The sequence below is a fragment of the Aspergillus versicolor genome (assembly GCF_001890125.1).
Source record: "Aspergillus versicolor CBS 583.65 unplaced genomic scaffold ASPVEscaffold_3, whole genome shotgun sequence".
In the NCBI taxonomy this organism is placed as follows: Eukaryota; Fungi; Ascomycota; class Eurotiomycetes; order Eurotiales; family Aspergillaceae; genus Aspergillus; species Aspergillus versicolor.
The window spans coordinates 2,572,973-2,595,787 of NW_024467526.1; the positions used below are offsets into that span (position 1 = coordinate 2,572,973).

Consider the following 22,815-nt stretch of genomic DNA (forward strand, 5'->3'; position numbering starts at 1 on the left):
TTCTGAGGCGATTGCGATGTAGCGATTGTGTTGGCGCAGGAGGAGGTGAAATTTGGGTGGGAATAAAATTTGGGGATCCGTGGATCAAAACCGGTCGGCCTGGGTCCACATTTATACAACAACATTCTACGTACTAACCAGTGAACTGCTCATGCAAGTTTCAGATAAATCATTATGGCTTGTACCTGACGTATTTGTTGATCCGCTTTGGGGTCGGTCGATCATGCAACACAACTTCATTGCTTCAGCAAACCCCTCGTTGAAGGCCTTCAGCAACCTGAGTTCTCCATCAATGACTTCACTTCGCCTGCTCTATATTCTGACTCCCCCAGCAGCAATAGCCTACTACATAGACCGTGGTCTCAGCAACCTCGAGAGGCGATATCCCGCTCTCCCAGTGGACGACTCAACATGCAGTGCGGCGCTCCGGACGCCAAACCGTCCATCCACACAACACACGCCACATATTGAAGTTTATTGCACTCATATTCCCTTCGAGCAAATATCGTTGCACGCATTTAAACCAAACTCGCCCCACACCTCATGGTTCGTAGCAAGCGTGAAGGCGAACTTCGGTTTAAGATGGGCCTTTGCTGTGTTCGACACTCCTATTCTCCGCTGGAACGATCTTATAGCCGGCTTCATCACTAAGCGCCAGACTGATCGTCTTGACTTTCTTTCTTCGCAAATCCATCTTGATATGCACTCTGCTTTCCCGATCACCGTTGGAATTGACAAGCATAGACACACCATTATGGGCATCGATAAAGAAAGATGGGCGAAGAAAGAGAAAGCAAAGTTCCTCCTCGACATTCTGACAATCGAGCGTTCGCCATCAATGGCTAACCCCCACGGTTTGTTGGTGTCGTGGAAATGGCCCGATGAGCTACGCTTGTTCTTTGAGAAGGTTGCGCGTTGGGGATATCCATGGCGACTTATGTCTGGGGGGAGGTATGAAGTCAGCGCCTCAGTGCCTTTCCTTGTTCCCGGGCGCGAGGACGAAGGTATGGTCGTTGAGGTCCGGCTTGCATGGGCACACGATTATGAGGTCGTTCCTAGGGAGGGAGATCTGGCGAGCCAGAAGACGATACCAAAGTTGGCGTCTAGGCTACAGGGGGCATATGCGAGGCTAATTTTGGCCCAGGCTGTGGAGAGACTGCCCATCCATAAGGCGAACACAATAGCACAGATGCGATCAGGTACCTCCGGTGCTTAATTAAGCTCAGGGCTATGCGTTTCGGTATATAGACAACCGAAGCATCAGTTTACGGTCATATCCTCAGTCAATTGATAAATATCGAAGCTCCTATTCTATATTCCTAAGCCTGTGCTTATTGAAAGTTCCGCTACCCTACGTTATTGCAAACAGTAGAATTCCATATGCTTTTAGCTGATACCGACCATGTGCATCTACACCTACAGAGCCCAAGAATTACCAATCTTGGATATCGTGCTAAACGAAGCTTACGATGCACTCCCAGTCCAACTTAAATTCCGCAGTGCGAGCCAATCCGTCGCGGACTTCCCTCATGTCATCAATTGCTTATGAACCCTCGCCCCCAAAAATCCTCGAGAGCTGAATCAAATCGCCGGAGACTGTCCGAGAATAGCTCCTTCACCGTTGTTAATGATCTACACAGCCTGCCTTGTATGTGGGCACCAGGATTTGGAGACTCGGCTTGCGGAACCGAGGCTGAATCGTCAATCCATAGTCTGTCCAGGCGGGGTCCAATTGACATCTTCTCAGGCCTCAGATTGCTGCAACGGCGGGTTTTAATTGAATCTCGTTCCGGAAGGGCCAAATTTGGGCCTCAGTGCATAGCTGGGAGCTGAAGAGTCCCGCCCTTTCCACGACCCACCGTCCTAGTCATTGCATCGATGGGGATACGTACTAATTGGCCTGCCATAGAATCCATCCATGAAGGCTAACCACCTCACCAGTCCTGAATTGCGAAAGATCTGCCAGAGACCTTGCGCGGGGTTGGTACACCGAGGCCTGGGCTTTCTCGAGCACAAGATAAATATCTTGGCCGTTCCCCTCTCATATCTTCCTAAATATATTTTCGCCCATCATCATGTCTGCTTCCCCTTCATACGACGTCGTCATCGTCGGTGCCGGTTTCTCGGGCCTTTACCTCCTCCACAGTCTACGCAAACTCGGATATAACTGTCGTGTTTACGAATCCGGCACTGATCTCGGTGGTGTCTGGCACTGGAATAGGTACCCTGGAGCGCGCGTGGATTCTGAAGGAGCCATCTACCAATACTCCATCCCAGAGGCATGGCAGAGCTGGTCGTTCAAGGAGAAGTTTCCCGCAGCGCAGGAAATCCGAGACTACTTCGCCCATCTAGACAAGACTTTGGATATCAAGAAAGATGTCGAGTTTTCCACGACCGTGACTGGCGCGCAGTTCGATAAGGATGGGTCGAAGAAGTGGAGGGTTGAAACGCAGGATGGGAGGATTACAACCTGTCGGTTTTTGTTGCTCTGCGTCGGGTTTGCTTCGCAGCGGTATGAGCCCAATATTCCTGGACTAGAAAGCTTCAAGGGAAACGTATACCATTCGTCGTCTTGGCCAAAAGATGGCGTGGACGTTCGCGGGAAGAAGCTCGCTGTCATTGGAACAGGAGCATCAGGCGTACAGATCATCCAGGATCTCGCAGGGAAAGCAGAGTCAACGGTTGTATTCCAGCGAACGCCCAATATCGCACTCCCAATGCAGCAAAGGACACTCTCGCAGGAGGAAAAAGAAGACCTGAGGGCCCGCCATCCCACTCTCTTCGAGGCCTGCAAGCACACCTTCGGCGGGTACTTGGACGATGCACGCCCAGCAAAGACCTTTGACATCCCAACCGAGGAAAGAGAAGCCCACTACGAGTCCCTCATACAGAAAGGCGGCTTTTCCTTCCTCCTCAGTGCGTTCAGTGACTTTCTCACTGACGCCGACGCCAACCGCGAGGCATACAATTACTGGGCAAAGCGAACACGCGCAAGAATCACCGATCCCAGAAAGAGAGACTTACTCGCCCCCCTCGAACAGCCCCACCCAGTCGCCGCAAAAAGATGCTCCCTGGAACATGACTACTTCGAGCAATTCAACAGGCCAAATGTGGATCTCGTGAATATCCGCGAACCAGGACAGGCCATTGCCTCCATCACACCGGAGGGAGTCAAGACCGAAAACGGGACTGTTTACGCCGTCGACGCAATAGCCCTCGCTACAGGGTTCAATAGTTATACGGGAAGCTTAACCCAGATCCAAGGGCTCAAGAATACATCGGGCACCACGCTCGCAGAGGAATGGGGCCAAGATGCTGGTGTCAAAACATACCTCGGTATGACGCGGAGGGGGTACCCGAATATGTTTCTCGCATATGCTGTCCATGGACCGACAGCGTTGAGTAACGCGCCGACTTCGATCGAGCTGCAGGGACGGTGGATTGTGGATGCAATTCGGAAGATTGATGAGAGCGGCCTGAGTTATATTGAGCCGACGGCCGAGGCAGAGGATGCGTGGAAGGCACAGATTAATGCCATTGCCGATATGACGCTGTTCCCGAAGGCGGATTCGTGGTATATGGGTGCGAATATACCGGGGAAGAAGAAGGAGATGTTGAATTGGCCTGGGGGGTTGCCAATGTATGAGGAGCTTTCCTGGAAGGCGTTGGAAGGGTGGGAGGGGTTTGTTACTGCTTAGTCGAAGGACTTGGGTAGATTTCGTTTGAAACTCGGGTTTGGATGTTGTATAGTTTTATGGTTTAATAATACAATAACTATATTTTGTCCTCAGAATATGGCTCTAATATAGCTCCGTACAATGTATATCTTTATGTAGATGCTGATATACAATGTTAGTTCCTGGAATTTCCAGATGTTAACCTCCAGGCCCGCAATGGCAGACCCTGCAACTTCAGAACAGCGGGTTTGATGAACATGATAAACGTGACGGTTCCAATCAGCACACAGAAGATATTCGTCAAATAGTAGCCGTCTCGAGTTACATCGCAGGTGCCTCCACCAGCAACACAGCGGTTCTTCTCAGGTTCAAGAGCGCATGAGAAAGGAGATGTGACTAAATCACCCTTCAGCGAGTCTGGGGCGGGCGCTTGGCTTGGTGGAACACAGGTAGCCTGGGTGAACATGTCGACAAGTTTGAGGACGAAGTAGCGGGGGAAGGTACCGCCTAGGTTTGAAACCCTGCAGTAAAAAGTCAGTGAGTTTGCATTAAGAGGATTAAGAAAGGAACGTACGTTGCTAGTAGCGTCATATAGGTACCCCCAATGGCGGGATCGGAGACGCGAGCGTGGAACGCGGATACGGCCACAAACATGACTGTGTTCATGAACGTCGAGACGACATGCTCGACAATGACTGCGAATATATACCAAGTTGGAACTTCAGCAGCTGCTGGGTAGATCATGACAGTAAACTGGGCTAGAACAGCTGCAGCAAGTCGACCGATAAACGCCCAGCACCAGAGCCGCATGGGAGTGTATTCCGTCGACCATTTACCGGCGTAGTAGCCTAGACCGATTTCAAAGGGGAAATCGATAAGAACCACTAGAGCCATGTTGTCCTGACCAAAACCCTTATCCAGAAGTTTCAGGCTGGTAACTCCATCATTGGCCTGGAAGCCAATCTTGGCAATCAAATGTACCAGGATAATGGTCTGGACGTTCTTGAGCTTCAGCACACTCCACATGCTGCGGTAAACAGCCGAGATGCTGTCGCGCTCGGAGACATGGTCTTCTTTCTTCATGACCGCAAGGCCAGTGGTTACGATGAGATACACCCAACCCCAGATCGTAAGGTAGGTGCCGAGCGAGAGAAGGCCACCTTCACCCGCAGTTGATCGGAACCAGCGGTTTGCGAAGTCTTTCGAGTTGAAGGCGAGGAAAACGGTGTATGATAGGAAATGACCCGCAGTCAAGCCGACAGTCTGGGCAGTGGAAGCGTAGGAAATGTTCTGCGTCGACATCAGGGTAATCGCCCACCCATCCACAGCAATGTCTTGGGTTGCACAGAAGAATACCAGTAGGAACCACCAGTATGTAAACTTCCATACACCAGCTCCGCCGTTTGCGCCGGCCTGTTTCATCATGTCTTCAATATGTTTTCCGAGGTAGATCATGGCCAGCCCAGCAATGGCCTGAATAGGAGTGATCCAACTCTTCCGGCGGCCGAACCGACGACTCCAAACAGCGTCCACAATAGGACTCCAAAGCAACTTCAGCGAGTATGGATAGGATGCGAGCGAAAAGACACCGATTTGTCCGTAGGAAAGGTACGGCTTTAGCAAGAACGGGACCGATCCCGTGGCCAGCCCCATGGGAACACCTTGCAGGAAGTATAGAAGACATAGCACCAAAAAGTTTTTCTTGTCAGTTGGAGGAAGATCGGTAAAGCTTGTAGTAGCCATCCCAGGCGTCTGGGGTGTTACAGGCGGATCATGGTCGAGGGAGAAGCTGGTTCTGGACATGAAACGGTTTGCACGCGCGGATGAGGAGGATGATTCTGAGGACGTATCCCGCTTGCGCATTTCGATGTTGGAATTCATTTCGTCATGAGTATGACCGTTCGAGCCGGTCGTGACCTTGAGTGCCGGCTTTGACCGACGTTTGGAAAGAGTATTGGTTTTGCGCTTCATCTGTGAGCTGAGTACACCTTAGGCGACGTGTCGCGGGGAGGTTCGTGTCTCGGAGGTCGTTTCGGAAGGAAACGCGTCGGAATTGGAGTCGGTGGGCGAGATATGCGGTTAATCTCTAGATTCTGGAGAACGGTTTAAGGCTTGTAGTTCTGATTATCCTTGATTTTGCATACTAGTGTCTTCAGCTCGACCTCGGGGTCTCGGTGGTGAGTGGGACGGCGGCGAGGAAGGTAGGCAGGTTGGACATGGATGGAGGAGCGAGCGGAAGGAGAGACAGAGGAGAAAGCATAAGACTATGGATTGGATCGTCCTGGCCCCCAATAGCGCACGCGAGGGGGAGGAGTAATGGAGATGAATGTGGCGGTTAATTGAATCTTGATAATTGCAAGCTGGCCTCAGTGGAAATTCTCAGGGACTCCGCAACTGAAGAACCCGCTGGCTGGACCCTGAGATCGGCAGCACTTCTTGTCTTCCACTTCGCACAGCCACCCCGAGTTCCAATGAACTTGTGAACTTGGCTTTTTGTCCCCAGGGCTCCCCTTGCGATTTGTTGAAATTCCCCGTTGGCCGAGACAGCGTCGAGGCTGGTGCTGACTGCTGACTCTGACTGTCTCACTGTGGAGTTTCTGACTATGAAAACACTTACTGCTTGGATCTCTACAATGAGTCCAACACTAGGGCATTGGATTAGACAAAACAAATATTCAATAACCAAAATATAACATTCTCAAACAAATTCCAAAGAAATCATCGCCTAAGAGGATGAGGAAGGGTAATGGGCGTAAATTGAATCCAACAAAGGTATACCAGTCACGTGACGCCCTCACCAAAACAATCGCTGGCTTCCAGTTCATGAACCCAAACAAACACCATCGCCGCGCAAACAAAACTCGCCATGGACTTGAACGACCCAACAATGCAATTAGAGGAGGAGCTGGACTCCGAAATATCTTCAATCCGCCGCGAAAGTCCGTATTTTATTCTTCTTACCAGAATCGCAATACAGCTAACCCCCCCAACACAGTTCGCAAGCTCCAAAGACGCCGCCGGTTCCTTTCCTCGAGCATCCTCTCCTCGGAACCGCTCCAGAAATTCATCAAAGCCAGAAATGCCCCCGCACATGCCATATCCAGCTTGAACGAAGACATATCCCCGCTTGTCCGCGCCGCAGGCTCACATACCCAATCAAACCACCACCGCATCGCTTTCTCAACAACCACCTTTCCGTTCAAAGACCCATCGCCGACAACAGACAGCGACGACAAGGATCCAAGGAATCTACTCGGCGTGCGCATTGACGTCTGTGTTCGGAACGGCCGCTTCACGAAACCGTACTATCTCCTTCTGCGCAAGACGCGCCCAGAGGCAGATGAGGAGGGCCAGGACACAATACGGCTTAAAATTCACCGGCATACAATACCCGCATTTATACCAGTTGAGCGGTTAGAACGTATATTTCTACCTACCCCGCCCCGAGTTCTTGGTGATGCCGACGGCAACGGCAGCGTCGAGCCGCAAATGAAGAAAAAGCCGAACCCCCCTGCCCCGAAACAGAATTTGCCGGGACTCACCCGCGAAATCAGGCGCCAGATTGTCTCTTGGCATACCCGCTTGGATGCGGTTCATTACCTTCGTGAGCAGATAGGGGTTGTGCGGCGGGATGGGCACGCTTATTCCGATGATGGGGATGACGGGCCGTGGGACCGGGACTTGCTTATTGATGTTGGGTTTGATTCCGGTGTTGGGGATACGCGACTGAAGAAGAATGAGTTTGGCATTACGTCGTTCTCGCCGACAGCACTGGAAGCGGCGTACATTCGGATAGAATGGGAGGATGGCCAGGTTGGGAGATTCAAGATTTCAAATTCGGGACTGGTCGAGCGAGCGGTAGTTATCGGGGACGATGGAAGAGACAAGGCGCTGGAGGCTACGCTTGCTGGCGGAGATAGGAAGTTGCTCACAGTTCTAGACCGGTTGAGGAAGAACATGCCGCTTAGAAGAAGTAGTGATACGGCGTCGAATTTAGAGTAGCATACACAGTTAATATCGGCCTATAACGAGCCCAGTCAATGAAGTGATGATTTCTTGTTAGATAACTCTAAGCTGGGTAAATCTATGGAAAGAGCGAAGAGAGTGACCGGGGAATATCCAGAACAAAGACGCTATGCACCAAAACCAATAACAAGACACGCCACCCCAATGTATTCTCACAAATCCCAATTAACATGACAACAAAAAAGGGTAGCATAATTACAAGACATATGTCAGCTACGGGCCATTAACTAACATCAACAAGAGAATAGAGAGGACGATCCGCTGGTGTAATGCCGTTCTTGATAATGCGAGAAATCGAAGGAAAGGGTATCATATTAACATCAGTTCGTAAGCTAGAGCGCGAGTCATGCGTCCTTCGGGCGTTTGACTTCTGCTTCACCGTCAGGATCTGACACGCAAATAGCTGAGTCGCGGGTTTCAGACTGAGAGTCTGAGAAGGATAGTGGCGGCAGGGGTCCGTATAGGTTTCCGTCCTTATTTTCAAGTTTCTTCCGCAGTATAGCCTCTTCTAGAACCCATCGGTGACGTAGTTTTGTTTTCTTAACGTTTAGTGCCTGGAGTATCAATGTTTCCTCCTGTTCGTGCTCCTTTTGGAGGCTGGAAAGCTCCGCTGAATGTCCATCTATCATGGCTTCGAGTTCCCGGTCCATTCGAGCAATGGATTCCCGCAAACGAATCTCTTGCCGATCTCTTAAAACCTTGATCTTGGAGGTGTGAAGTTGGCCCATGGAATCGTAGTCATGATGCTCCTGGGCTAGCTGGGCCTTATGCCGCTGCGTAAAACTGCGACTGGGCGTTGTGAGGTCAGAGGCCGAATGAGAGGGAGACCGCGAATCCGGAGGGCTTGAGTTGCTAAGATAACCTTCCATATATTTGATACGTGTTCGGGAGTTGGCTTTCGCCCTTTCAAATTCTCGTATTTGTTCCATCTCAATAATAAGTTGTCGTTCCTCCATTCGACCGGCGTCTGCTATATTCTAGAGGGTGTGAGAACAAACTAGAAGATATTTGGATCGAGGGCATACCTTCTCGCGCTTCTCATCTTCTATTTGCCGGTTTTGCGCCAATTTATCGTCAAGCTTCGCCTGCTGTGCACGCCGCAGCTCATTAACCAGATCGCATTGGAAGGAAATATGCAGTTTCTGCTCCGATATTTGCGCATCGCGCAGCTGCTTTAACTCGGAATTTCCGAGACTTCTTAGAAGGGATTCATTATCAAACGCTGGGACCTCGAGCTTCAGGGGTTCCTCTTCATCTTCCGGAGGAATACTTGTAGGCCGGTGTGTATCGTTCGGTTTTGACTCCACATAGAGCTTCTCGACTCCCCCTTCTCCTTTCGTAACAGTTATTTGTGCAGCGGGCGGTAAGAGCACTGTTGAGGGAGTCCTCCGTTTCCGAAAAGGTATTTTCCCGATTGCAGACTTGATACTTGATCGCTTCCTTTCCTTTCCACTCTTTTCGCTGCCAGATATCACACTTAGAAACGAGCTTCTGTGCCTGGATGGCCTGGTTAAGGACTTTTCGCCTCCCTGGATTGGCCTGCCCTCACTGGAGCTAAATGAGGTTGGGCGGGTCGACAGGGTCGAAGTAATGGAGCGAGTGCTTCCGCCTCTGGCTATGTTTGATGAGATGGTATAATCGGAGAGAGACGAGGCTAGTTGGTCGAGCTGTGGAGAGTCGTGGGCGTGTGCAGTTTCGCATATCGAATTGCGGTCGGTCGAGGAACTAGAAGAGAGGATCGGGGAGGAAAGATCGACCATTCCAGAAGCAATCGAGGCAGCCAGTGACGCCACAATCTCGATCTCAGGGACCTTGAGCCCTAGTTGTTTTGCTTCCTCAGTCAACTGTTGTTGCTGCGCGATTTCGTCCTCTTCAGAAGAAAGCAAGAGAACCTCCCTGCGATACCGATCCTCGTCAATACCAACGGACTTGGTGGGCGCCATTATGCAATTGCAAATTCTTTTATCGTTTCTCACACATGGGGCGCATTTGTTGTCGAGGATATATCGAACGGTATAATGAGCGGCCAGTGGTTTGCGATGAGCCGAACAGCGAGTAACGGTCGGAGGAAGGGATATCGAAGAACGGGATGCGCGACACTCATCGACTCGCCCACGGTACCAGAAGCACGGTGGACGAGAGGGGGTTGCTCGAGAGCAGCATTCGAGTTGCGAGGGGAGGGGACTCGAGAAGTATTGAGTGAACGGCGGGAGTAGTGAAGGAAGGCGAGAGGGGAGCTCAGCCGTGTTAGTGAAGAGGAGCGATGGAGAAATGGAGCAGCGGATACATCGAGAGAGCCGCTGAAGAATCTGATTTGGGCGTCGATGCCGGCTCCTCCAAATTAACAGGCCCTAAGAGAACATTACGGAGGGACTTCTACACAAAAAATAATTCTTGTTCGCCGCCGTTGGGTCCTGTTTGCGACTAGGACCCGCCTGACCAAATCATGACTACGCTGGGACCGGCCGAGCACCCACACGATAGGCAGTCAGGAGGGCACCAGGCGGCTCATTCTCGCCTCGATGGACAGGATCAGAGGATGAGACAGACAAGAGTTTGTTGTGCGTCCGAGCCCGCGAACACGGGCAATAGTTTGTATTGCTTTTGCTGCTGAGAGCCAGGGTGCCTTGACTCTCACGCCCGAGTCATGGTGCGAGGGCCACAGAGAGAGCCGTGGTTTCAGCCACTGCATCACCTTGGCTCTGGTTCAGGCACCGCCGCTTCAGGGAGATGGTAGAAGAATCGCTGATCTACACAGTGTAATATTTCACGGACTCGTTTTAAATTAACCACGGTAGTCTCCATCCAGCCCCGTCTGTTCTCCCCTCCGACCAGCAGTCCCGGCTTGCAGCCAGCACTTGCATACCGAGAACTTATCGGCGGCCCACTCGATAAGACCCCGTGATCTCCCCCGCTTTGGTGATTGTCAATTGATGATGTCGCTGAGACCCGAGAAGGGGACGTGCATACAATCCCCAAAGCCTTTGTTCACCGCAATTCAATGGCTGGAGCCGACAGATATCGCCGCTCATTCAACAAAGCAAAAACCATGTTGTATGCTTTGTCTCTTGCCTCCCGCTGCACCGCGTTTTTGGGTGAGACGTTCCAGCCATGGTCGCAGCCCTCCATTCTCTGGGAGACCACTTTGCCGCCAGCCTGCTTTCCTAATTTCACCGCCAGTTCCTCGGCTTCTGGCGCCAGGCTGTCCCCGGCTGCCGTTATCATCAGGACACGGTTAGGGAAGCGATCGGGTTGTGCATAATACGGCGAAATCCGAGGGTCTCTCTTGTCATGCGACGAGGGGATGTAGCACTTGTCAAACAACCGAGCCAGAAACGCGGGAAGCGGTTTTCCGCTAGGATCTGGGGGTGCTTTTGAACCGGGATCGGTATCAAGGTCAACGGGCGGATAGAAGGTGAGAAGAGCATGAAACGTCTCACGAGGAAAAAGAGTCGATGAAGCAGCTAGCGCGAGATTGCCTCCTGCGCTGAATCCTGAAATGGCGATTCGAGCGCGATCGAACTTGTCTGGCTGTTGCAAGACCCAATTTACCACATCTTCAACGTCGTTGAGTGCCGCTGGAAATGGGTGTTCCGGTGCCAGCCGGTACTGGACATCCAGAACTGTATACCCAGTCTTTTGGTTCACTAACCGACAGAATTCGTCGTCCGATCCATGGAGAGGAAGAATAAATCCACTCCCGTGGAGGTTTATAAGAACTGGGGCAGGATTTGATATGGTTGCAGACCGATAGACATGAATTTTTATGCTTCTTGCAGGCTCTCGCGACTGGAACTGGTGAACGTCATCCGGTTTTGGAGTGGGCAGCCTGAGACAGGCAATGGCCCGTATGAGGACTGCCACCACTTTGCAGTAAATGTATGTGAGCCGGAACATAAGGAAGCAATCAGATACGCAATGTCTTCTCTGATCTTGCAGATTATACGATTAGGCGCATGTAATGAAGTAGCCAGACGGAGATAGTTTTTGTTGAGACTTCACAATTCACACTTTCGCAGAGAGGTCGACGTCGGCGCGCGAGCCATTTTAGGGTGTGTGTACTAACTAAACTGGTTATATCCGAGGTACTGGGGACCAAGTGAACCACCTCGCACTGTCGCATCACAGATCCGATGTCGACAGGTCTTGTGCCTATCACGATCCATGAGCAATCTCCTGGGCCCATAATAACCCGCTTTCTTAATCTGGTAAATTGATCAAAGAGTGGAGGTTTTAACCGTCCACCACGTGTCTCCTGTCCACAGCGCCGTGTCGGACTAAATGTCTGCCAATGGGATTTATACGCAACAATAATGATAAATCGGCTGCACCGTCTACACCGTATAGTAGGAGCAAAGTTTGTCCAGGGAGGGTTAAACTGAACGTTAATCCATGGGAGGGATACGTCATGTGCTGGAGCTATCGGCCGTGGCTATAAGCCAAACCTCCAAATCTTTGCCGAGTCAGCTTTATCGCAACGGGCGATCGGCTATCTCCACGGCCCGCGGTGAACCATCAACGGCTCCAACCGCTTTCATCCTCCCTCATCATCACAGCCATCACTAACCTTCATCGGCGGACTCCTTATTATCCCGCCAAACCATTTAGGCTGGTTCTATACCTCAAGTGTTGAGGCTCAAAACATTGCAGATCTCTGCACTATCGATTAATATTCCCCGGGTTGCATGCAGCGAGTGTACCCGTCATGCCGTCTCCAACCCAACCCGAGAGCACTAAGTTCACGGTTCTGATCCGTTTGCCTATCCCCAGAGGCGACTTTGTGGATCCTCCACCAGTGAGTACCCCAGCATTCCCTGTCGAGTAGCTATAACCAACTACTAACTGTATTATTAGGTGGACTGGAATGCAGCCAAAGATCAAGCACTTTGGGACATTCTCTCCCGCCCGTCAAAGGGAAATGATATAGACTGTATGCCAAGTTATACCACTCCTCATCCAATATAGGGTTACTGACTTTTCTTAATAGGGAAAGAGCTGTATTAGCGCATCTGATCTGATGTCTTCTGCAAACTAACATTTTTCAGTGCCGAGAGCTTTGAAGTGACGCTCCAGTTTCTCCTCCAGCAGGCAGCTTGGTTGTATGATCGCCAGTTATCGCAAGTTCGCGCGCAAATGCGCAAGGTCGGCAACACTCATTCAAATACTGCCTCACCAACCCCTGGCTCAATTTATGCCAGCACGGCCTTAGCCCAACCAGCTAAGCCTGGCCAGGGCAGCAGTAAGTTTATGACAACATTCCTAAATTCATCAACTTTCGGTTTTCTTATCTCTGATAGATTCGCGGGCTCCGTCCCGATTGGCATCACAACCAAAGGAGAACCCACCGACGCGAGGTAAATTCCACCCTCCTTTATCGGTCGTCTGATGTCCTAACTCCGTGTAGCACCGCTCCCGAGGCGAACTAGTTCTGGAAACACGGTACAGCAGATTAAGGGCACCCGAGAGCCATCACATCCCGGAACGCCGACTACGGAGTCCGAGGAGCCGAAGTGGGAAAGCCATGGTCGTCGACCTTCGACAAGCCGACGCGAGCAAGCCCATGTTCCTGCCACTGTCCAAAAATCCCCTACACTTGAAGAGGAAGATTTTTCGTTAAGCTCATCTGAGTCCAATTCGGAAGATGACGACTACGCCTCAGCAGGTCGAAGGGGTATTGGGATCAAAAGGTTTGGACGTTTCTCTACGCATCGGCCGGGCCTACGAGACGACGACGACGACGACGATGAATCACCAGCTTTCCTCCCTCTTTCACGAGGCCACGGCTCTGTATCCCATAGGGCCTCTGGGCATGACCTTAGTACAACTTTAAGAATGGAGCAAGAAGGTATCTCTGCGCAACAGGGACGAGAGGCCGAGCCGCCTCAAAACTTGAGGAAATCGGCCACTACAGAGTCTTCCGAGAGCTCAATAAGCTCCGGTGTACCGGTAACTCATTCACGCAACCAGCGACGCACTCAAATCAATCATCCCAGCCCTCGACGAACCGCTGATCTTGCGCGTATGAGCCCTCGGCGGTCTACAGCTTCCGGGAGGGATATTAGCGATGGGACGCCCAGTATGGGAAGCAGTTTCAGTGACCTGGATGGTAGGGCACACCCTCTTAACCCCGAATGTTTTATTTAGCTGACACCCACTGCTCCCCAGGGGATACGAGTGTGACTCAATCAATGCTTGAGGAGGCTCTTATGAGCAATATGCAACATGGCGGAATGGCAAGTCGGATGAGTACAATCAGCCAAGCGCTACGCAGTCGCTATCTTCCGTGAACGTCCATGTTTCTTTTTGGGGGTGGCGCAAAATAACACTCAATCGTATGGACACCGTCAATATAAATCTGAAGTCGATACTTCGCATGACCTTGGAAATCTGACATTAGACGGCGCGAGGTGTCAGGATTCGCCTCTTCAAGGTCTAGGTAACGGTTTGCAGAACGGAACTGACAGGGTGAGTGCTGAAAGCTTGGTTATCCTTGTGCAGTCTTTACCCTTCTGGTTAGCGGCATTGGATTGTTCTTAGGTTATTGATACATATCGGCAAAAAGGGAGGCTTTCTTGGCAGTTCGCATTTCTAAAGCATGAACCTAAAGAGCTCGTGTTCATGACAAGCTACTGCGCTCTACTGACAGCTCTTCAAAGTCGTAGGAACTGAAGTTTCGGACTTATCCAAAGACGTATCCATGCAAACACATCCGATGCTCTCGACGTACGAAATCTCGAAGTGTACCAAAATGTGTAACAAGGGAACAGAATCTTCTCGTCTCTGATCATATTGATGTGCACCCGTCCCAGGGATTGCCACTCCTAGGAGATAGGTTGGGAGATAGTTGGAATGGGGCATGTATCTAGCTGGTAGCTAGAACCCAATACGTGATGGTGTTTACTTGACTGTCAAAACTTCATTGGCATAACTCCCTGCCGAGGCGTCCGCTCTCCTTATCCAACACCTGCCTGCTTGTAAAACTTAGGTGCAGCTTGAAAGGCCAGCTACCTATTTAGTAGACGGCCGCACCTTCCTAGAATGGATGTTCACATTTTAACTTCTTGGGAAACTACTCAGAAGTACTAAGTACAACCGCTTCACCCCCCATCCTCGGTCGTTCCTTCTGGCCAAAATAGGTCATGTGACTAAACACCGAAGGCGGTCAAGCTCTGCCCCTCGGCAATCGTCGGTCCCTCCATATTAACTGTTCTGACATCAGCGGCATGACAGGTACGTCGTACAAAGGAGAACGTTCAACAGCTAGCTTATTTATAAGGAGTCGGTGCTTACTAGGTAATATCCTTGAAATTCACTATTTTCAATTGCTCCCTTTTCTTATCACAAACGCAATGCTTATTTGACTAGTATATCTTGTGATAGCACTCGACTACCCCGCCAACGGAAATGACGCCCGCCGACAGCGAATCCGCATACTTCAACAACTACCCTCCACCTAAAGCCCTCCCCAAACATGAATCACTCGCTAGATCGTTCATAGACTATCATGTGGAATCCAGTCGACGCGTGGTACTCGTTACCTCTGGAGGAACTACAGTTCCCCTCGAAAATCAAACTGTCCGCTTCATCGACAACTTCTCCGCAGGAACAAGAGGTGCCACATCCGCGGAGTACTTCCTACAGCAGGGATATGCAGTGATATTCCTACACCGTCAGTTCAGTCTGCTTCCATACTCCCGACATTACAGCCATTCGACCAATTGCTTCCTAGACTTTATGGACGAGGCCGCACCGAGCGACTCAGCCAATTCAGACCATGGACCCATCGTGGTGCGGAACGAGTACCAGGATGAGATGCGGGATGTGCTCCGGAAATATAGATACGCGAAGCAGAACAACCTCCTTCTTTTGATTCCTTTTACCACTGTTTCTGAGTATCTTTTCGAACTGCGCATGCTTGCAAAATGCATGAACCCTCTTGGTCCCAATGCGCTCTTCTATTTAGCTGCTGCGGTGAGCGATTTCTTCATTCCACGCGACCGGATGGCAGAGCACAAGATACAATCATCCGAAATTCCCAAGGAATTCAGTGGCCCCGAGGAGGCCGTTGACGCCGATGATATCTATACAGGCGGGTTTGAGCAGAAGCAAGCCACGTCAAGCAAGAAGCTAGTCGTCAATTTGGATCCAGTCCCGAAATTCCTCCACCAGCTTGTGGACGGCTGGTCACCAGAGGGAAGCATGATTGTCTCCTTCAAGCTCGAAACTGATCCAAATCTGCTCGTCTACAAGGCGCAGACGGCGCTGGATACCTATTCCCATCACCTGGTGGTCGGAAACTTACTCTCAACTAGAAAATGGGAGGTGGTATTCGTCACGCCAGATCCACCACATGAACGCTGGATTCGGGTTCCCAAGTCACACCGGAGCAAGAGCATCTCCGGTGTCGAAGACCAGGTTGGATTGGCCGAGGCCGCAAAGCGGTCATTAGGGGACGATGCCTCTGTGACTCCTGATGGTGCAGATTCATCGAAGAATGAGGCGGTTATTACAACCCGCGAGGGCACGGAAATCGAAAGCCTGATCATTCCAGAGCTGGTCAAGCTGCACTCAAACATGGTTGAGAAATTCCACAAACAATAAATAGGCTATTAATCTAGCTCTGTATTTATAATAGCGCATTGTTAGAAGTATTTTTATGGGCTTCTATAGAGCCAACGGCCCTGCCCCCTGCCCTCAATGGCTGCCACGTTCTCAAATTGGATACCTCGACAAGATTATATCGTGGTCATATACTACAGGGGTACTAGTAAGTGAGAGTTAATAACAAGATCTATCCTGTTTAGGTACAATTTTGCATCTTCTCTATTTTAATATAACCCACGTCCTAATCCAGAAAGAGTCCCCAGTCTAATATCAACCACCCCCCTAATTTTTCAACTGTTTTTGAGCCTCTGCCCAGTCGCGCGCACTCTTCTTTGCGCTCTCCTCGCCAACCTCTCCAAATATATCCACACCAAGGCGCGCAGGGAAGTTCATCCGTTGGTGCCTCTCTAGTGACTGAATAGCCTGGAACGCATCCTCAGGGAGGACAAAGTCTATCAAAAAGGCCAATCAACTACAAGTCGACACATGAGGCAACAAAAAGCATGACGAGGGTAGACAAACCTTGGAAATTACTCTGGATCCTCTCAGGGGTCACAGATTTCGGGAGAACAACTGTTCCTCGCTGAATAGCCCAACTGACCAGGACCTGGGCTGGGGTTTTGTTGAGGGATTTGGCGATCTCAATGACAAGGGGGTCGTCAACGGTTCTAGGTTGGCTGTGTGAGTGTTTGCTTGTCTACGGGCATTGCGATTCTGATGAAACACTCTTACCGTGGGATGTTGTATATGTTGTTCCCAAGAGGTGAGTATCCAGTCACTAAAATCCCCTGTGTGGTTATCCTTCTTAGTAGGTGTTCTCTGCATCGCTTTAAGAGGCAGGATATATCCTGCTTACCTTTTCTTTAGACCACTCTAGTAGCTCTCTTTGTTGGAGATAAGGGTGGGCTTCGATCTGGTTGACCGCAGGTGGTAGCTTCGCTCTAGGACATACATCTCCGTCAGCTGTTCCTTGGTCTTGTATAGGGGTAAAACATTGAACCATGAACGTACGTCTTGAGGAGCTCTTCTATCCTCTCTCGAGTGAAGTTGCTGACACCAATCGACCGCACTTTGCCCTTGGCGACTAATGCCTCCATCGCAGCCCATGTATCCTTGGCTGGGACGTCTATCACGTCGATTAAACCTGTTTTCTCATCTATCGGTTGGATAGTCGTAGATGAGTGGCGAAAGGCGACGGGCCAGTGTATCTGCAAGTCACCAGTCGTATTAGAGGCCCAAACCAAGCCCTCGTGGAATTCGCAAGGCAGTCGGAGAGACTCACGAGGTAAAGATCAAGATAATCGGTCTGGAGGTCGCTAAGTGATCGATCCACCGCAGCTTCAACGTTCTCGGGGTTGTGATGGGTATTCCATAACTTGCTAGTGAGCTGCTCGGGTTAGCCCTTGATGTCCTTGTTTTTTTATATTGTAGTAATATAAATCTTACAAAGATTTCCTCACGCGGTACACCTGACGCTTTAATTCCATCCCCAACTTCGCGTTCGTTCCCGTAGACTGATGCAGCGTCGATATGACGGTACCCAATTTGAAGCGCTGCAGTTACTGCGTTCTGCACCTCATTCGGCTTGGATTGCTATTTTCAAAAAAGACACCATTATTTATTGTCTTCAGAGTGGGCTTCAACAATAACACATACCCAAGTTCCTAGGCCGACGGCAGGGATTTCGTAGCCTGAATTGAGCTTGAATATGCGTCCCGAGGCCATTGTCGCGTTGCTCTGTAAAGGCGCGTATTTTAATTCTTTCCAAGGAGCGTTCTACGCTGCGCCAGAGCCTTTTGAGTTATTATGTAGGAAAGTAAATCGCCGGATTATAACCCGGGGCCTCATATTTCTCCGGGGTTGGGTAGCCTTTTCCATTGCGCGCAACCCATGTGAGCCGGGCTTTATTGTCTGACGAGCGATGTTTTTATTCAAAGTTGAGCACTGTTCTGTATCTCTGTGGCTGCTCATTCGTTGCTGTCTCGGTAATTGTCATGTCGGCGATGCTCCGGAAAATAACATCAAGTTGCTTTTCCGATGGCTTATCCGATGCCGGTGCGGGGGTCCAGCGTGGAGCTTCCAGCGGGGAGGGGTGCGATGGTAGCTGCGAAATGTACGGAGTTACGCCGGTCAGGCGGTTAATGGCTCCTCTCTTCACGGCGCATATTTGGACAAGAAGCTGCCCGTAACGGATTGCGCATTCAACAAAAGCTGGTATATACTCAGGCTTATCTGACGACGACGGCAGCTAGCACGATGGCACCAATTGCTCAGATAGAATACTTTCGCGTGCCGCCGCGATGGTTGTTTGTCAAGATCACGGACGCCGATGGCAATTATGGCTGGGGCGAGGCATCGCTAGAAGGTCACACAGAAGCCGTGGAGGGCTGTCTCGCGGCGTTTGCTGAGAGGTTCACCGGTGCGGATGCAGAGTACGTTTACCGTTGGGATTTCGTCACTCTGCGCCTTATGCTGACACACGTCTTTCTTTTTAAAAGTGATATCGAAAACGTATGGCAAAATGGATACAGGATGGGATTTTACCGGGGTGGACCTATCCTTATGAGCGCTCTATCAGGTGTGGATATAGCACTTTGGGATCTCAAAGGTGGGTGGCCCATAGAAGCCAGGGACGAATTAGTTGATCTAATGAACAATCATTTCAGCGAGACGACTCGGCCTTCCCGTATATCAGCTTCTTGGGGGGAAACTGAGGAATAAGCTAAAGGTGTATGCTTGGATCGGCGGAGACCGTCCAGGCGATGTTGAAGCTCAAGCGTACGAAAACCTCGTTTTTTTCTGTTTTTGTTCTGGAGATTCTGACCCTTCATAGTCGAGCCAGAATCTCACAGGGATTCAAAGCCATCAAAATGAACGCGACTGAGGACCTGGGCTGGCTCGATTCACCTCATGCCTTGGACACATCTGTTGAGCGATTGAAGACGGTTAAAGCCCTAGGAATCGATGCCGGGGTGGATTTTCATGGCAGAGTACACAAGGCAATGGCACAACAACTAGCTCACAAGCTCGCGCCTCACGAGCCCTTATTCATTGAGGAGCCTCTCCTCTCCGAGCACCCAGAATCTGTCGCTGCTTTGTCTAAGCTTGTCCCTATTCCGATTGCGCTTGGAGAGCGACTACACAGCCGGTGGGACATTAAGCCGTTCCTCGAATCTTCATCCATAAGCATCCTGCAGCCAGATATTTGCCATGTCGGTGGGATCTCTGAAATCCGTAGAATTGCTACTATGGCAGAGGCTTATGATGTTGCTTTGGCTCCTCATTGCCCATTGGGCCCCATTGCCCTTGCGGCGAGCCTGCAGGTCGATGCTGTTAGTGCAAATTTTGCAATCCAGGAGATGAGCCTGGGAATTCATTATAATGCGGGCTCGGCAGACATTGACACATATATCAAGAATCCGGAAGTATGGAATGTGGAGGATGGTTTGATCGATCTTCTGACTGGGCCGGGGCTGGGTATTGAGATTGACGAACAGAAAGTCCGGGCAGCGTCCGTAAATGCAGCTGCATGGCGAAGCCCGCACTTCCTAGGACCAGGAGGAGAGTTGAGAGAGTGGTGAATTTAGACAGGCAACAACCTAGAGTCCCTGCAACGTAGATCAGCTGTTTGTCGCTATAGCGTTTAGACCAGTGTTTTATCAAGAGCCAATTCAATGACGAATGCAATCTCTGTATGGCAGCAACCTTGAGGCATTGGTAGATTCCAAGCAAAACACCCAACTTTCCAGAAATTGTTGTCGTGACAATGTGAGGAGGCACGTGCGTTCTAAGCCCGCTGGCGTCTTCTTTGCTTCCCCAGAAAATCGCTCCTCTCCCCACAACTAATACCTATTCCACCCCCGGACTCGAAACCAGTCTGAGACAAATATCTTTTCGATGCGAACAAGAAACCCATCAAGCCTATAAATCGTCTCACGTACTATGCCGTCTTCTTGATTTTTACCCCTCATGGAGTCCACTAGAAGTCATCCTAGCAAACGGCGACGTAAGGAGCGGGTTCGCGTCACTCGCGCCTGTGACAATTGTAAGAAGTAAGTCAATCCTGAGCGATCAAAAAGCTGAATACGGCTAACTTGCAATTGCCAGGAAGAAATTACGCTGTTCAGGTACCCTCCCCTGCGCACTATGCCAGCGCTCTCGGTTCGAGTGCGAGTACACTGCTGGCTACCATAGAGGAAAAGTGCCACCGGTTCCCACAGCCAGTCACCAAACTGGAGATGTGAGCAGTGCCAATCAATATGGCGAGCAGTCTACGAATCCTAGCACGAACAGCCTCTCTCCATTGACACCGCGGCATGCTTCACACGATGGACTCCTGCAATCAGATAAACGTACTACCCTTCCATCATCTGGCAATTCACCAGAGCCTCACCAAACTGATCTGGAGGGGCATTATGTTGGGCCGGCATCAGGTGTCTCATTTTTGATCCGGGTTCAGAAACGACTTCATGAGCATATCTCGTTTCCTCGTACCACACCAATTTTTAATTTGGGTGACGCCCCGCTTCCTAAATACGACCCATCCTTTCTCATCATCCCTAATAAAAAAGAAGCAACGGCGCTGCTCGATAGGTACTTTGAATTCACATTCCCCACCCATCGTTTCTTGCACCAGCCACAAGTTGAAAACTGGCTTGAAGACTTCTACCATGACCTTGGGGCGTCACAACCCCCAAGGCCAGGAGCTATGGCGACAAGAGCATTGCTCCTAATGATTTTTGCCCATGCCAAGCTATGTTTCCCCAATAGTGAGAGCTCCTTGGGTGCTTGCGTAAATAGGTAAGCCTGGTTAAATGACTCTCTCTATGAATTTCTTTCTAACAAGTTCTTTGGTCGGCAGCGCAGTCTATTTCGCTGCCTCGGAACACTATCTCGCAGAAGAGACGGGCCCTGTTCGCCTTTCAAGCGTCCAGGCACGGCTGGCCCAGTGCTTTTATCTTCTGGGCCAATCTCGGATCAATCATTGCTGGAGTCTTTTCGGGACCATGGCACGACTTGCTATTGCAATCGGCTTGCATCGTGGACGGCGTCGAGAGCTCACAGGGAGTGTTGATTTCGTCGAACAGGAATGCCGCAAGCGAGTCTTCTGGTGCATATATATCTTGGATAACTACCTCGGTGCCGCACTGGGTCGTCCAAGAATCTTCCACGATGACGAAATCGACCAGGAACTTCCTGCTATTGCAAACGACTCTCAGATCACAGCAAGCGGCATTTCCCCGGCTGTGTCGAGCACTCAAAGCATCATGCTGGCACCCGTATATCACGCCAAGCTGTCAACAATTATCAGTGGTATACTTCGTGATCTTTACGGCATACGACGAGTAACTCTCCAGTCCCAGTCTGCAGCAACCACAAAATATGGTGCCGAGCTTGCACAGTGGCGAAAAGAAATATCGGCTTTTGTTGACCTCCCAAGTGTTGATATGATGATGGTTACTTATCAGCGACAGTATACGGTCTTGAATCTTGCTTTCTATCATGCTCAGATACTACTCTACCGTTCATTCATTCTCAGGGACTTCAAGAATTTAGCCCTTCCGGTGGCCGACGAAAACAACCACCTATCCAAGTCTGTTAACCAAAATATTCAGACTTGTCTAGAGGCTGCTATGAAGATCACTAGCATCTTACGTGACCTATGCGAGAATGGCAGAATGTACCATACTTTTTGGGTAAGCTTGAAAATCCGGAATGACTCTTCCGCAAAAATCTGACCCAGCCCTAGTTCACTCATTACTATGCGTTCTCAGCTATTGTTGTATTATATGTTCACTTTATCCAGAGTTGTGCTCAAGCAAACAATGCCGAGGTCGAAGCAAACTCGACATTTTTTCAGGCGGGCGAGCAGGCCCAACGGCATCTAGCAACATCCGGGTCGCAATCGTCCTTTGCCCGGCGCTACGCCATGGTGCTTGAAGAACTGCGTAGAGAGGCGCAAAAGTGTATACAACACAAACATCAGTCGGCAATTAGCCTTCCGTCCATGGATCCACAAGTGGCCAATAACATCAACATCGTATCGAACGAGTCCCGGCAGATAGACATCCCCGGAGCACATTTTAACTACGCCCCGGCGAGCTTTCCCCAGTCCACGTTTGAAGGCATTCGGCGCGGTACAGGCGAGGTTAGCCCATCTTTAACCTTATCAAATATGCAACCGGAGGCCTGGATGGAGAATCTGATGCAAGATGGCAGCCCTGGTACTTATATGCCTAGTCTAACTAGCTGGGGGGAGTTCGACTCACTAGCTCTGACAGGCCTGGGAGAATTAGGTTACCTTTTTGCCTCTAACAATTGACAAGATTTCGAGAGCTGAACGACAATGGCTTTTTGAGGTCTAATTCTTCCGCAGCGATTGAACGAGCCGGATTCTAGTCTTGGCTGAGCTCTTCGGAAGCTCTCACAAGGCAAGTACAGGATACCGGCTGCTCCATCCTGAACCTCAGTCCTCTTATTTGGAGCGATGGATATTCGATAGAGTAGT

The 22,815-nt window shown here is 50.4% G+C and overlaps 10 protein-coding genes across 10 annotated transcripts; 6 read left to right on the forward strand and 4 right to left on the reverse strand.

The window, feature by feature from the left end:
- Positions 1–292: 292 nt before the first annotated feature.
- Positions 293–1,216, forward strand: ASPVEDRAFT_27262 (uncharacterized protein; the record flags this gene model as incomplete). Its single annotated transcript, XM_040809997.1, has 1 exon — positions 293–1,216. One exon carries the CDS (start codon positions 293–295, stop codon positions 1,214–1,216), a length of 924 nt encoding a protein of 307 aa, XP_040666301.1.
- Positions 1,217–1,907: 691 nt separating this feature from the next.
- Positions 1,908–3,955, forward strand: ASPVEDRAFT_575551 (flavin-containing monooxygenase). The gene has a single exon (XM_040815350.1). It carries the CDS (start codon positions 2,076–2,078, stop codon positions 3,696–3,698), a length of 1,623 nt encoding a protein of 540 aa, XP_040666302.1. The 5' UTR covers positions 1,908–2,075; the 3' UTR covers positions 3,699–3,955.
- Positions 3,853–5,648, reverse strand: ASPVEDRAFT_82105 (SD08430p; the record flags this gene model as incomplete). Its single annotated transcript, XM_040817142.1, has 2 exons — positions 3,853–4,198; positions 4,252–5,648. 2 exons carry the CDS (start codon positions 5,646–5,648, stop codon positions 3,853–3,855), a joined length of 1,743 nt encoding a protein of 580 aa, XP_040666303.1.
- Positions 5,649–6,543: 895 nt separating this feature from the next.
- On the forward strand, positions 6,544–7,679 carry ASPVEDRAFT_82106 (uncharacterized protein; the record flags this gene model as incomplete). The annotated part of the gene is made up of 2 exons (XM_040817143.1): positions 6,544–6,616; positions 6,673–7,679. The coding sequence occupies 2 exons, from the start codon at positions 6,544–6,546 to the stop codon at positions 7,677–7,679; spliced, it is 1,080 nt and encodes a 359-aa protein (XP_040666304.1).
- A 368-nt stretch (positions 7,680–8,047) lies between these two features.
- ASPVEDRAFT_126541 (uncharacterized protein) lies at positions 8,048–9,646 on the reverse strand (the record flags this gene model as incomplete). The annotated part of the gene is made up of 2 exons (XM_040806374.1): positions 8,048–8,680; positions 8,729–9,646. 2 exons carry the CDS (start codon positions 9,644–9,646, stop codon positions 8,048–8,050), a joined length of 1,551 nt encoding a protein of 516 aa, XP_040666305.1.
- Positions 9,647–10,691: 1,045 nt separating this feature from the next.
- ASPVEDRAFT_82108 (putative esterase/lipase) lies at positions 10,692–11,600 on the reverse strand (the record flags this gene model as incomplete). The annotated part of the gene is made up of 1 exon (XM_040817144.1): positions 10,692–11,600. One exon carries the CDS (start codon positions 11,598–11,600, stop codon positions 10,692–10,694), a length of 909 nt encoding a protein of 302 aa, XP_040666306.1.
- Positions 11,601–12,408: 808 nt separating this feature from the next.
- Positions 12,409–13,990, forward strand: ASPVEDRAFT_128671 (multidomain presynaptic cytomatrix related protein; the record flags this gene model as incomplete). The annotated part of the gene is made up of 7 exons (XM_040806570.1): positions 12,409–12,498; positions 12,558–12,633; positions 12,691–12,700; positions 12,749–12,942; positions 13,001–13,057; positions 13,108–13,809; positions 13,869–13,990. The coding sequence occupies 7 exons, from the start codon at positions 12,409–12,411 to the stop codon at positions 13,988–13,990; spliced, it is 1,251 nt and encodes a 416-aa protein (XP_040666307.1).
- Positions 13,991–15,063: 1,073 nt separating this feature from the next.
- ASPVEDRAFT_40056 (phosphopantothenate--cysteine ligase CAB2) lies at positions 15,064–16,553 on the forward strand. The gene has a single exon (XM_040812040.1). The coding sequence runs from the start codon at positions 15,108–15,110 to the stop codon at positions 16,302–16,304; it is 1,197 nt and encodes a 398-aa protein (XP_040666308.1). The 5' UTR covers positions 15,064–15,107; the 3' UTR covers positions 16,305–16,553.
- On the reverse strand, positions 16,447–18,130 carry ASPVEDRAFT_575649 (aldo/keto reductase). The gene is made up of 8 exons (XM_040815351.1): positions 17,964–18,130; positions 17,754–17,900; positions 17,590–17,694; positions 17,319–17,515; positions 17,164–17,248; positions 17,040–17,095; positions 16,830–16,975; positions 16,447–16,759 (listed from the first exon to the last, which is right to left on the reverse strand). The coding sequence occupies exons 1-8, from the start codon at positions 18,030–18,032 to the stop codon at positions 16,590–16,592; spliced, it is 975 nt and encodes a 324-aa protein (XP_040666309.1). The 5' UTR covers positions 18,033–18,130; the 3' UTR covers positions 16,447–16,589.
- A 433-nt stretch (positions 18,131–18,563) lies between these two features.
- ASPVEDRAFT_128890 (uncharacterized protein) lies at positions 18,564–22,629 on the forward strand (the record flags this gene model as incomplete). The annotated part of the gene is made up of 9 exons (XM_040806589.1): positions 18,564–18,739; positions 18,806–18,915; positions 18,974–19,085; positions 19,141–19,872; positions 20,291–20,359; positions 20,415–21,107; positions 21,169–22,003; positions 22,057–22,098; positions 22,141–22,629. 9 exons carry the CDS (start codon positions 18,564–18,566, stop codon positions 22,627–22,629), a joined length of 3,258 nt encoding a protein of 1,085 aa, XP_040666310.1.
- Positions 22,630–22,815: the final 186 nt, after the last annotated feature.

Coding starts and splice junctions, on each gene's coding strand:
- ASPVEDRAFT_575551 (XM_040815350.1), top strand. CDS start 2,076: ATGTCTGCTTCCCCTTCATACGACGTCGTCATCGTCGGTGCCGGTTTC.
- ASPVEDRAFT_575649 (XM_040815351.1), bottom strand. CDS start 18,032: ATGGCCTCGGGACGCATATTCAAGCTCAATTCAGGCTACGAAATCCCT. Junction 16,976..17,039: donor AACATATACAACATCCCACG/GTAAGAGTGTTT, acceptor CAGCCAACCTAG/AACCGTTGACGACCCCCTTG. Junction 16,760..16,829: donor GATCCAGAGTAATTTCCAAG/GTTTGTCTACCC, acceptor CCTTTTTGATAG/ACTTTGTCCTCCCTGAGGAT.
- ASPVEDRAFT_40056 (XM_040812040.1), top strand. CDS start 15,108: ATGACGCCCGCCGACAGCGAATCCGCATACTTCAACAACTACCCTCCA.